General features: G+C 43.4%; 1 protein-coding gene across 1 annotated transcript in view; it reads right to left on the bottom strand.

Moving 5' to 3' along the window:
• Nucleotides 1–13,544, bottom strand: part of VWF (von Willebrand factor) — a 304,519-nt gene that overhangs the window by 110,330 nt on the left and 180,645 nt on the right. Inside the window, exons 32-35 of the mRNA XM_088478900.1 lie at nt 12,622–12,786; nt 9,374–9,420; nt 7,650–7,827; nt 1,069–1,289 (exon numbers count right to left, since the gene is read on the bottom strand). Of these exons, the coding sequence (XP_088335026.1) occupies nt 1,069–1,289; nt 7,650–7,827; nt 9,374–9,420; nt 12,622–12,786 (611 nt within the window). The remainder of the gene's footprint in view (nt 1–1,068; nt 1,290–7,649; nt 7,828–9,373; nt 9,421–12,621; nt 12,787–13,544) is intronic.

Genomic DNA, 13,544 nt, shown 5'->3' with positions numbered 1-13,544 from the left:
GGGGGCAGGGCCAGATTCCTAGGGAATGCAGCAGATTTGGCAGGACGGAGTGAACAGTAGGCCTGATTCAGAACCGCTCGCTCTGAATCAGGGCCGGGCTTTTTTTTTTTGGAGCGGCCTCTTGGGTGACCACCCACAGCTATAGCAAGTGGCCATGATGATGGTCGCGATGGTCAAGACCATCGCAACCATCGGGCTTGCGACGAGACCCTTGTGGTAGGGTCTCTTTCATCGCAAGCCCCAGAGAGCTTTCGGCTCTAACAGAGCCGGAAGCTCTCCACTGACATCACTTGTGATGTCAGTGGGGCCGCCCCCAAACGGCAGGCGTTCTCATGGGAACGCCTCAGTTTGGGCAGCCACCCCCCCGGCCCGCCCACCAAACGGAGCAAACTCAACATCGACAGCTCGCCCCCTTTGGTGCGAGACCCGGAGCGACGGAGTGTCCGGAGCTAGCCGGGTCTCACGCATGCGCATGCCGGTGCCGGCTCCGTCGTGCGCTGTGTGCCACCATCGACCCAGTTGTGAGCGCTCAGTGCTTGCGACCGGGTCTCAATCAGGCCCAGTGTGCAATGATTGTGTGGAATCGCCCGATAGGTAAGTAATCATAAACAGAAGAGTAAACCATTTATCATTCTCAAGTGTTAGCAGTAATTAATAGTATCCAGAAAATCCATTTAAAGAATTTACAGTTAAAATAATGTAAACATTTCCTCTACAACAAAAAAAAGAGTTATTGTTGCTGCTTTTTACAATGTTAGTAGAGTAACTCTCCCATTCAGTATCTCTCTGCCCCTGGTGTGTGCAGCTGACCTGGGCCACTATGGGACGGAGCCACTGTTGGGCTTAGCCAGTTATTTCAGGCATTTGCTGAAGCCTCAAATACATTGGTAGACCCAATTTCATATATATATATATATATATATATATATATATACATACACACAGTATATATATATATAAGCACATTCTCGATCAATCACATTGTATCCCATGATATATCACTTTATATTCAGTCTTAATGATGTCTTAATGATGAATGCAATTGTAATAATGGGAGACATAACCTACCTGCATATTATGTGACAGTTTTACCGTGTCTTTCTGATACCTGACTTGTATGGAATCCATGCAGGTCTGATGGTCCCATGAGCTGCACTCCCCATTCTCTAACGTCACTTCTAGATTGTTCTCTTTGTCATTAAATAACACATAGGAACAGTTGCTGATGAGTTTAAAGTTAAGTCCATCAAATGTAACAATGTGTCTGTTTGAGCTTCCCCTACAGGTGCCTGGTGAGGAGAACATATGAGTTACATTGTATCAGCTCATATTACTCTGATTTGGTTAGAATGGTAAAGTAACACATCATCCCCAATGGAAGTGTAACACCAGTGCAAGAATGATTATTAATATTATTATTATTAATAATAATAATAATATTATTATCCTTTATTTATATTCCGCCACAAGGGTTCAAAAGGAACCTTACAAAGTACATAAGCAAATGAGAACACAAGAAAACAGTTATAACAGTACAAAACAATGCAGGACAAGGACATGGTTTATACACATTGCTGCATTTGTGATCATAACACTTGAATAAGCCGCAGGGCGTCAGCAACCAAGTGTTAGGTGCTGTTGTGGGGAGTTAGAATTAATGATAGTATAAGTAAGGGAAGGGGAAGCACATGAGGGAAGCTCGTGAGAGCTTATATTCTAAAGGGGATTGGCAGACAGACAGGGGTGACACAGATGGGGTAGACAGTGAGGATGGAGCATGGAGCAGTGGGTCAGGATGAGAACTGGAAAGCTTTGATGAAGAACTTGGTCTTGCATGTTTGAAGATTAGTATAGAGGTGTAGAGTCTGATAGAGAGTGGTAGGGAGCAGTGGGCAAAATTTGGAGGAGGGAGTGGGAGGAAGTAATCAGTTGGCATGAGAGTTGACATGGATTTGTGGGGCAAAGAGGGAGTGTGAAGGGAGATGAGGTCAGAGATGTACATGGGAGATGAATGGGTGAGGGCTTTGTAAGCGAGTATGAGAAACTTGAATTGGGGTCTGAAGGGGAAGGGGAGCCAGTGTAGGGCTGGTAGGAGAGGGGAGGCAGCTGTAGAACTTTCAGAGAGGAAGATGAGATGAGCAGCAGCATTGAGGACAGATTGGAGTAAAGAGAGGTGGGAGTCAGATATGGTAGATACTGTAGGAGGAGGTTACAGTAGTCCAATCTGGAGATGACCAGTGAGTGGATGAGGGTCTTATTAGCATCCTGGGTGAGAAAGAGTCTAATGCTGGAAATATTTTTGAGATGGAAAAGGCAGGACTGCAAGAGGTACTGAATGTGTGGATTAAAGGAGAGGGGGCAGTCGATGATAACTCCAAGACAGCACACTTGGACACAGCATCAGATCATCTGCGTTCCCTATGGCCAGCTGAGTGGCCATAAAGTCACGCAAGGCCGGCCGCCACCATAGATGAGTAAAAGAGGCCAGGAAATCTCTGTCAGCCGACGGAGATCCTGGCCTCTCCAATCCCCACCAACAGCGGTGACATGCCTAAATTTTGGGAAACGAAGGCTGTCGCCACTCGCTCCCTGGCCAGAAATGGCAGCAGACTGTGAATCACTGACAGTCTGCTGCCGGACTGCATGCAGGATCGCATACTACGCAGGTCATCGGGAATCTGCGTGATCCCTGTCACTGCGTCTGCAGATGAATCACCCCCTGAAATCACTCTGGACATATGTATGTTTGTGTACAGTGTTTATATCGGCTGTATAGATTGCTATTTTGAGATGTGTTATTAGCATTTTATTGTAATAAAACATTTAAGTGATTCACAGTGCCTATATACAGTCAGGTGCATAAATATTGGGACATTGACAGAATTTTCATATTTTGGCCTCTATTCACCACCACCACAATGGCTTTGAAATTAAACAAACAAGATGTGCTTTAACTGCAGACTTTCAGATTTAATTTGAGGTTAATTACATCTAAATCAGGTGAACGGTGTAGGAATTACAACGGTTTCTATATGTGCCTCCCACTTTTTAAGGGGCCAAAAGTAATAGGACTATCAACTCAAAAGCTATTTCATGGACAGGTGTGGGCTATTCCCTCATTATTTCATTATCAATTAAGCAGGTAAAAGGTCTGGAGTTGACTCTAGGTGTGACATTTACATTTGGAATCAGTTGCTGTCGACTCTCAATATGAGATCCAAATGAGCTGTCACTATCAGTGAAGCAAGCCATCATTAAGCTGAAAAATCAAAACAAATCCATCAGAGAGATAGCAAAAACATTAGGTGTGGCCAAATCAACTGTTTGGAACATTCTTAGAAAGAACGCACCGGAGAGCTCAGCAACACCAAAAGACCCGGAAGACCACGGAAAACAACTGTGGTAGATGACAGAAGAATTATTTCCCTGGTGAAGAAAAACCCCTTCACAACAGTTGGCCAAATCAAGAATACTCTCCAGGAGGTAGGTGTATATGTGTCAAAGTCAACAATCAAGAGAAGACTTCACAAGAGTGAATATAGAGGGTTCACCACAAGATGTAAACCATTGGTGAGCCACAAAAACAGGAAGACCAGATTAGAGTTTGCCAAACAACATCTAAAAAAGCCATTACAGTTCTGGAACAACATCCTATGGACAGATGAGACAAAGATCAACTTGTACCAGAGTGATAGGAAGAGAAGAGTATGGAGAAGGAAAGGAACTGCTCATGATCCAAAACATACCACCTCATCAGTGAAGCATGGTGGTGGTAGTGTCATGGCGTGGGCATGTATGGCTGCCAATGGAACTGGTTCCCTTGTATTTATTGATGATGTGACTGCTGACAAAAGCAGCAGAATGAATTCTGAAGTGTTTCGGGCAATATTATATGCTCATATTCAGTCAAATGCTTCAGAACCCATTGGACGGCGCTTCACAGTGCAGATGGACAATGACCCGAAGCATAATGCAAAAGCAACCAAAGAGTTTTTTAAGGCTAAAAAATGGAATGTTATTCAATGGCCAAGTCAATCCCCTGACCTGAATCCGATTGAGCATGCATTTCACTTGATTAAGACAAACTGAAGGGAAAATGCCCGAAGAACAAGCAGGAACTGAAGACATTTGCAGTAGAGGCCTGGCAGAGCATCACCAGGGATGAAACCCAGCGTCTGGTGATGTCTATGCGTTCCAGACTGCAGGCTGTAATTGCCTGCAAAGGATTTGCAACAAAGTATTAAAAAGTGAAAGTTAGATTTAGGATTGTTTAGTTTGTCCCATTACTTTTGGCCCCTCAAAAAGTGGGAGGCACATATAGAAACCGTTGTAATTCCTACACCGTTCACCTGATTTGGATGTAATTACCCTCAAATTAAATCTGAAAGTCTGCAGTTAAAGCACATCTTGTTTGTTTCATTTCAAAGCCATTGTGGTGGTGAATAGAGGCCAAAATATAAAAATTCTGTCAATGTCCCAATATTTATGCACCTGACTGTATATATATATATATATATAATTTTTTTTCTGGCCTATACATGTGTTAGTGTTGGGCTTTCCCCATTAATAGAGATGGGAGTCATCATTGACTTTTATTAGCTTTGGTCCACCTGGAAGATTTAACCCCAGATTTTTTTTCTTTGTTTTGGAATTACCACCAAGGTATGCATTCTTACCGTGCTTATAAAGTCATTTGTCTGTCCTTCTGTTGCTCCTGTTAGGTTATGTAGGAGGTGATGTATCAAGCAGTGAAAAGAGTGGAGAAGTGGACCACAGAAGAAGTTACCCATAGCAACCAATCAGCTTTGACAAAGCTATTAGTACATTCTATTAAATGATAGATAGAAGCTGATTGGTTGCTATGGGCAACTTCTCCACTGCTCCACTTCTCCACTCTTAGGGACATTCCAAGTAACATTGTTAAAGCCTGGGATTCTCCCTATAGCATACAGTACTTGCCTACTTATTTTTTCTCCTCCGCGGGAGAAGCCCGGGGAGGAGAGGCAGGTGGGCTGCGATGGGGGTGGGGCCTGACGGGTCGTGTCATTAAGCCCTGCCCCTTTTGTGGTAAATTGCCACAACTGGTGCAAATTTAAATAGGGGCGGGGCTAAATGAGGTGATTTTTGAATAATCACATCATTAAGCTCCACCCCCTACACAGGGACCCTCGATCTCCCCTATCTTCCTAGTGAAGTGGGCAGATTGCGGGAGAAATGCCTACTCTACCAGGGGTGCGTGGAGGGTACTTCCGGGAGAGTAGGTATGTATGCCCTATGGATAAGTGTCATTTGTCACCTTTGGTGTTAGTATATAGAGAGCACAATTTGTTTATTTTTTTTGCGGACTACGTTTTTGGGTTATATTTCCTTTTAGCAACTTTTAGGCCTATAATAAGACAGCCATTGTCTTATTATAGGCCTTATGTAATGCAAATGTATAGGCAAACTCAACTCAATAAAGAAGCAATTTAACTAGAAATGTGCGTCCTTGCTGCCATAATGCTCTGTGTTATGATTACAGCGTAGCAGAATGAGTGGAGAGACTCTTACAGTACAATGACTGATTCCCTGACATCACTGGCGGAAGGGACGATGATTATCATCACTGTAAAGTATTGTAAATGCTGCCAAGAATGTTGAATAACTCTTTGTATAAAGCAAGCTTGGGACATTTCACAGTATGTGTTGTTTTGTGCTTGCTGGTGTCGTTCATGGAGTAACATTTATAACATTTTGGAAAACTGAATTGTAGCATGTGGTTAGCACCATATAATATTAATCATTTATTATGGATCTTAAAAATGTGTACTCATACACCTGGCCTCAATACGCCTCAATTCGCCAGACTGAGCCGCTCCGAGAGGTGTAGCGTACCTTGGGCATGATTCAGAGATGCACATCTCCGATGGTTAGGGGGTCTGCGTCTGCGCAGGACCTGTTTTGCCCATGTGCTGTGATCCCGCACGCAGACCCCCTAAGCTGCAGCATGATTGACATGCTGCGGCATTTGGGGGGCGTGCCTGGTCGCCGTTCCCGGAAACCCCGTTTTCCGGGAGGGATGACGCCAGGTTCTTGGCGGATGTAGACTGCTGGCCTCTTGCGTAACCAGCACCCGGTCAGCTTCAGCTCCCGCAGCCTGAGCAAAGGAGCAACCATTGCGACCATCGGTCCATCCCAGCCTGAGACGTAGGTCGCAGTGTCTGACACCGCCTTTTGCATTTGCATGTGAGATGGATGGATTTGCACAGCCGCTTGTGTGTGGCTCTGCAAATCAGTCCATCTCTGAATCCGGACCCTACTTATTCTTTAAATTACATTTTGCATCTTATTCGCATCGCAGCAAAAATCCACTCACAGCATTCAAGAGACGCTGGACTGGACTTACAAAGTTGCAGATGAAGCAGAACGGAACTGGGCGTGAGAAAAAGCCGCGGTCGTTGCATCGTAGAACTTCTTAAACACATTCAGACTCATCGACACACAGGTGTACAAATGTCGCACATCACATGGATCAGTGCATGCTAGCACAGAAGTTTTGTCGCTTCCAGTTGTTTTTTTTGTGCGATCCATCATGTGGGAGTGTTGTGAGCATGTAGCTATTCTGAGGGAGGGAAGGGAAGCTGTGTCTGATGAATCTCTTGCACCCAGCATAGGGCAGGTGGAAGTTGCGATGCTACAGCTGACAGTTTCGGCTGTTGACGGAAAACCAGCGGGCGGTGCGCCTTCCTGTTTGCAGCCGTACAGATAATGGCATTAGCATAAAGCATGTGGTAGTAAATATGGCTGTCCGCACTTATAGCCACTCGCCTGCCAATCAGGATTGGGCCTATAAGCAGCAGTAATGTCTCCATCCTACAGGGATCATGTAATAATCATACTAATGGCTTGTGGACCAGAGGATTGATGCAGTTCTGCAAATGCTCTAATGGCACCACTAATATATGTGCAGGTCATACACTTGCAGTATTTTAAAGGATTAGGGGGAGATGTCTCAAATCTTGGAGATAAATAAAGTGGAGAGGTAAAGTACTGACCAATCAGCTCCTAACTGTCATATTTCAAACACAGCCTGTAATATGGCAGTTAGGAGCTGATTAGTTGGTACTTTATCTCTCTCCACTTTATCTCTCTCCCAAATATATGGATTTTTATTTCAAAATATTAATATTTTCATGGGCGGATGAGGTGAGTTTTTCACCACTGGGCTCCAGGGACAAAGACGTGCTGGATTATACACCTGCTCAATGAGATCCCTGGATAAATGTTTCCAGAGAACACTCCAAAGTCCAGAGGGGCCCCCAAACACTTTACAAATATGAGCTAATATGGCCTCCCTCACTGAAGTAAGAACACCATGCGTCAGCTGCCATAAATATTTGCAGTAATGGCGCAGCAATTGTGAGTCAGTTACCAGCATACACCCTAGAGTGATGACATGGTTGGTCTATCCATTACAAACATGAGGAAAGTGAAAGATATAGATCATGGCACTCACCACACACTGAATGGCACATTTATGAGTAATTATAACTAACAAAAAAGCAAGATGACCGCTGCCCAATTTACCTCACAGCAGCCTCCTGTGCCCTCTCACTTACATTGTTCTGGTTGCTCCCTACCTGCAGGCCAGTCAGACATTAAACACTTACATGGACACACCCATCGGCAGCCACAAGTCTCATCCATCCTAATTGGAGGCAGTTTGTTGTCGCAGATCGGTTTTGGGATCTTTGTGCAGTTCATGTAGCTACTGTCCACCCTAGGTATGCCGTCATTGAGACACGTCACAACGTGGCATTGGTCTATTATGGTCCACTTTTCTCCTACCTAAAATAATGATAAATAATGTAAGTACAAAAACAAACAAAAAAAAATACAAATCAACAAAACAAACTATTTAACTTATCAACTAGTAGGAACGATAAGAACAGAATTGTATTAATGTAAATATTAATATAACAACAACATAGTTTTAAACACACACACACACACACACACACACACACACACACACACACACACACACACACACACACACACACACACACACACACACACACACACACACACACACACCTCCAGATCAAGAGAATATACATGCACAAACGCACATTATTTTCTGGATGAAGAGAATATACTACTCAGACTTTTGATGACTAATTACAATGAGCAAAAGCCTGGGAATACTGTATTGAGAATGAACCCCTCACACAAGTATGATATTCAGTATACAGGTTTATAGATCACATTTAGGGCCATTATCCTAAGCCCACGCTTCTCATAGGGGCACAGTTATGCCCCCAAAATGGAGTGGCCATGCCCCCTTCCACATTTGAAGCAAGTCCCAAAATTTGCAACAGGTAATGGCCACAAGCCTGGTCACGCCTCCTCAGTACTGGGCCCCAAATTATATTAGAGTGGACCTGTGTGCATTAGTTGGTTTTAAGTAATGAACTTTGGGAACCCTATATTTGTTCCTGTCTTTACAGATTTAGACACTTTTTAGTTGGTGATTCCATCTGATAGGGGTTTTGGTGGACCCTTTACAAATTATTATATAAGCCTAAGTTAACTTGTGCACTTTGGCGCCGAGAGGTGGAGGAAGGGGTACTAAGGGCTACTAATTACCCGGGGCATGGGCATGTTGAAAGGGTCAGTGTATGCCCTCCCTCCCCGTCATATTTCTTACCTGTCAGCAGTAGGAGCCTCTCTCCTTAGCCCAGCACAGCTATTGCCACTGAGCAGCAACAGTCTCTCTATTATTATTACTATTATTATTATTATTATTATCTATATAATATATATATATATAATCTATATCATTGGTTCCCAAACTTTTTTGAATCACGGTGCCCTAGAGTAACAGCATTGTTTACACGGCACCCTTAAGCCAAATGTTTGTTATTGAGAAATTCTGAAAAAGTTTAGTAAGTACAGTAGTAAAGAGAAGTAAATTGTGCTGACCTGTCATCCTTAGGCTCAGTTATGTGGTAGTGGACAGGTTTGTGCTACTGTTTATCCACATATTTACATTACATTGAACATATATAATATGATTTGGTGCTGGAACACCAACCTGAGGCACCCCTGCAAGTGTTCCAAGGCACCCCAGGGTGCCACGGCGCACAGTTTGGGAACCACTGAGCTATATAATAATCGGCTAAGGTCTCTCCTGTCTCCGACAAGTGCATCGTAGTGATTGGACAGACCACTGTGTAAGTATAGTGGGGAGAGGTAGGATTGGGAGTGGGCAGGAAGGGGTGGGGCAAGGCAGAGCGGGGAGAGACCAGTGGGCGGACAGAGGTGACCCTGCATATGTCGGTCTATTTACCAGGTATTATTAAATATGTAACACTGAAAATTAAGAATATACCTTTCTCTGATTTCCATTGTCATCGATACAAACGCCACTGACTGGGTCTGAAAAATAAAACACTAAGTACAACAATATGATACATTTTAATGCATAAGCTAGTAGTCGCCTCCAATATATGCTGCATAAACAAATGTTCAAGTACATATATTGTATTTGTGTTATTTAAATAACTTATTCACCAAGATATATTTTGTAGAAAAATATGAATTGCATGTGCCATAAGATGGCCCACATTTATGTACGGGAACACTTTGGGGCAGAATACAGATAGTTTGCATAGTGTAAATAGAGCGATTTCACTCTGCCCATTCCCAGAACCGTGGGTGCTCCCCTATGTGCAGGGGTGGTTTAAGAAAGGAGAGGGCCTGAGTACAAACTCAGAGTGGGCCCCCTCCTCTCCGGTACCACAGTAGACTGGCTTGGTGCCAGAATCTATTGCACATGCGCAGGTCTCCAGGGAAATGGCTCCTGCGCCATATTTCCGGTTATTCTGTAGTGTGTGCGCAAGTCAATTTGGAAATGGCCAGCTCCATTTTAACCTGTGATTTTAACTGAGGCCAAGCACAGCAAGGGTGTGTTCTTGCAATTGTGAACACATACAGTAAAGCCTTATTATTTGTGGGGCGGTGCAAATAATATTGGTAGTTGCCAGCACTAGCGATATGCTTGCGACTATGGGCCTGATTCAGAGCCGGACGCAATTAGCGCTCGCTCGTCCAGAAAATAGGGGTGGCTATTCAAATGAACCGTTCGCTGTTTGCAGTCTGTTCAAGCCTCTAGGTCTGAACGAGCGTACAAAACTTGCGGTCGTTTTTTGGGAAACTACGCCCCCTGGCCGCTCGCATCCTACGTCATGTCCGCTATTTATTAGATTAATCGAGTACATCGAACAGGGTATGAACTGCTCGCTATTCTTGTGGTTGGTTTTTGCTACCACAATTTTGCGAGCAGTTCTGGCTTAAAAAAAACCTAGTGACGTGGTCAATGACGCTGCTGTTTTAAATATGCACACCCATAAAACGCCCGTTTTGACCTTTAAGCACGCCTGCGATCGGATCTCCACTCCCCGTTTTCAAGCACCTTCCCCTGTTACCACCCACATACGCCTCTTTCTGTCACTCAAATTACCAGGCATTCGCTATTTTGCGAGCACATGAATTTCGGCCGCACTGACTGGTTCGCGCATGCGTATAACGATCCGTACGCATGCGCAGTTGGGCAAACATCGCTCAGAGCGAACGAGCTGCCGCTTACGAGTGGCTCTGAATCAGGCCCTATGTTTGCAATTGCTTGGCTGACACTGAACCAGTTGCATATGCTACTGTTGCTAACCAGCGCACCTGAGGCCTGATTCAGCAGCGATCGCAGGCGTGCCAGTGCATTTGAATGCTGTTGCAGGGGCATGCATAAATTAGGCACTGCGATGCCATACGCAGCTTGGGCTTTCACTGCGTGCGATGAGGTTAGCAATTTATGACTTTGTGCAAATGTGCGTGAGGCTCCGATGGTACTCAATGTTACCGATGATTTCGCAGTCGTGCAAAGTATTACGGATGTGTGTAAGGTAAAGTGGGCGTCCTTGTGTTGTGCTACGATGGCAGTGGATTACAATACTATCGCAGTGAGACTGTGTGCGTAATCGCTATTGCAATTGCAGTTGCGATCTGTACTGAATCTGGCCCCTGGTTTGTATGTGGTCACAATTGCAGCTTTTTTAATAAACGCAAATTGTGCCTGCAGTCATCCATTAGGCGACCGATGGGTTGGCACCAGCAGGGAGCATGATGGATCAGTGATTGATCTACAAATACGTAATAGAGGCTGCTCCCTCTTTCACAGATCATGACATGATGGGCCTGATTCAGAGATGTACGCTAATGTCATAGTCGCTGGGAGGTGTAGTGAAACACCCACCTGCAGCTATGCAAATCCAAAGACGCAGCATCAGTCACTGATCATTGAGACGCTAGATCGCAGATGCAAGGTGTGACGCGGCTATGTTCTTTGCCGCCACTCCCCACTACCACCCCCAAATGCTCTCTGTCAATCACACTGCGAGTAAAAGGTCGCTGTGCAAGACTATGGTAATGTACCTTGATGCTTTCGCACTGCGACGTAGACAAATGCGTGGATAACCGCTCAACTCTGTACACATCTGAATGGTGCCGAGAGGGGAGGTGATTACATGGGCTTCGGGCTATTTTAAGGGGCCCAGTAAGGGCGTGGGCCAACTGTGCAGGGAGGAGGAATGTCCCCCTCCTCAACGTATAGTAGTTTTTATTCAGTTTTTTTGGGGGGTGGGTGTGGCTATGCCCCCATGATATGGCCACGCCTACCCCATCACCCGGACCTATCATTGCTCTGTATGGCCCTGGTTGCATCTGCCCCTTTATTTCCACACAATGGCCATAAATCGTGCATTCTTATTTTCCACGCCTACTGTAAGGGGTATATTTACTAAAGGTTGATTTTAATTGATATTTATCATTTTAAAAGAGTTGAAATTATATAAGCATCAATAATGTGTTTCTGGGGTAAAATCACACATTTACTGACAGTCAATTTTTTATTTATTTTGTTTATTACGTATTAGTAAATGTGTGATTTGGCTCCAGAAACACACCATCGATGATGATCGATTTTCATCAATGATGATCGATTTTAAATCGATCTCTACTAAGATTATGGGGGTTGATGTATTAAGCAGTGAAAAGAGTGGAGAAGTTGCCCATAGCAACAAATCAGATTTGAGGTACAGTAGCATTTATCAAGTACATTCTATAAAATGATAGGTAGGAGATGATTGGTTTCTATGGGCAACTTCTCCACTCTTTTCACTGAGTGATACATCAACCCCTAGATCTAGTAACCAATAAGACACTTGCTTTCATTCTCTAAGTTGCACTATGCCGTTAAAACTAATTGCTGATTGGTTCCTGTGCTTTAGCAAAATTATATCCTTAATGCAATGTTATAAACAAGCTATTTTTTTTAATAATTTTTTCACTTGTTTTAATATAAGCAGGAAACCTCATATGCCAATAAACAATATATAAATGAAATAATTAAATGCATACATTAAGTAAACATCAGTAACATCTCACCAAACAAATTTGCAATAAGAAAGATCTGCTCCCACCTTTACAGCCCTTGGTGACAGACCAGGCTAGATTTCCAAACCTCATTTCCATAACCTGACACTGATAAATGACAGTATATATATGTTACGTAGAAAAGTGAGTTACCGGTGCAAAGTTTGTTGATAAAATCCTCACGAAGAAAGTCCACAGAGATCAGGTCCTCAAAGAGTTGTAGTTTTGTGATCCTGTGGCTATTAGCCGGCCCGGCAAGAATTGATAATTCATTCTCATCATATCTGGATCCAACTCCGATTGGGAGAACAGACACACCTTTATTAACAAATAAAAACGTTGATATGACTGAAGATCGGTGTACTGTAATTATAGTACGTGAGTGTGTGTGTGCTATGTAATGGCTATGGGAAGATACAGTAGTGCCATGTATAGGACAATTTCAGAATAGTCTGACTGGACATTCCTTTCTCTTTATGCATATTACTAGGAGTATTGGCTGTTTTTATTATATCTTTATTCTACCAGTATTTTTTGTCTTTTTCTCACTAGTACCATCCAGTTACATGCATTATCTAAGGTGGTGTTGTTTGGATAACATTTGCTGCTCAAGTTACACAAAAAGGGGTCGTGTGCTTCACTGCTTTATATTGCACGATAGGCTAAATTCTTAAACAGCGGGTACGGTTTTCTGGTGATTCTCCGGCGGTTTTGCAACCTGTTGATTTACTAAGGCCAAACCACAAAGAAACCACACTTAAGAATATAATATTGATGCATCATTATTGTTTGTGGTCATACAAAGAATAGAATAGATGCCACTGTTTTATCAAGCGGCGGTTTTTGAAACCGCCGGCAAACCCCTACGAAAAAATGACTAAGCTCAGACAGGTGTGATTGCTGAGACTTTATTATACTATTTGTGGTCCTGCACCAGTATAGATTGAGTATTATTTATTTCCTTTTTCACAGAGAAAAATATATTGAATCGACCCAAACTCTTATATTTAGAATTTCTTATAATTGTAGTTCAGTAAAGTATAGAAAATAGATATTTTTTAGAGGTGCTAGAAAGA

This window comes from Taudactylus pleione, unplaced genomic scaffold, assembly GCF_031769625.1.
Source record: "Taudactylus pleione unplaced genomic scaffold, aTauple2 ptg000225l, whole genome shotgun sequence".
NCBI classification, from domain to species: Eukaryota; Metazoa; Chordata; class Amphibia; order Anura; family Myobatrachidae; genus Taudactylus; species Taudactylus pleione.
This window is presented reverse-complemented; position numbering and strand designations above follow the sequence as displayed.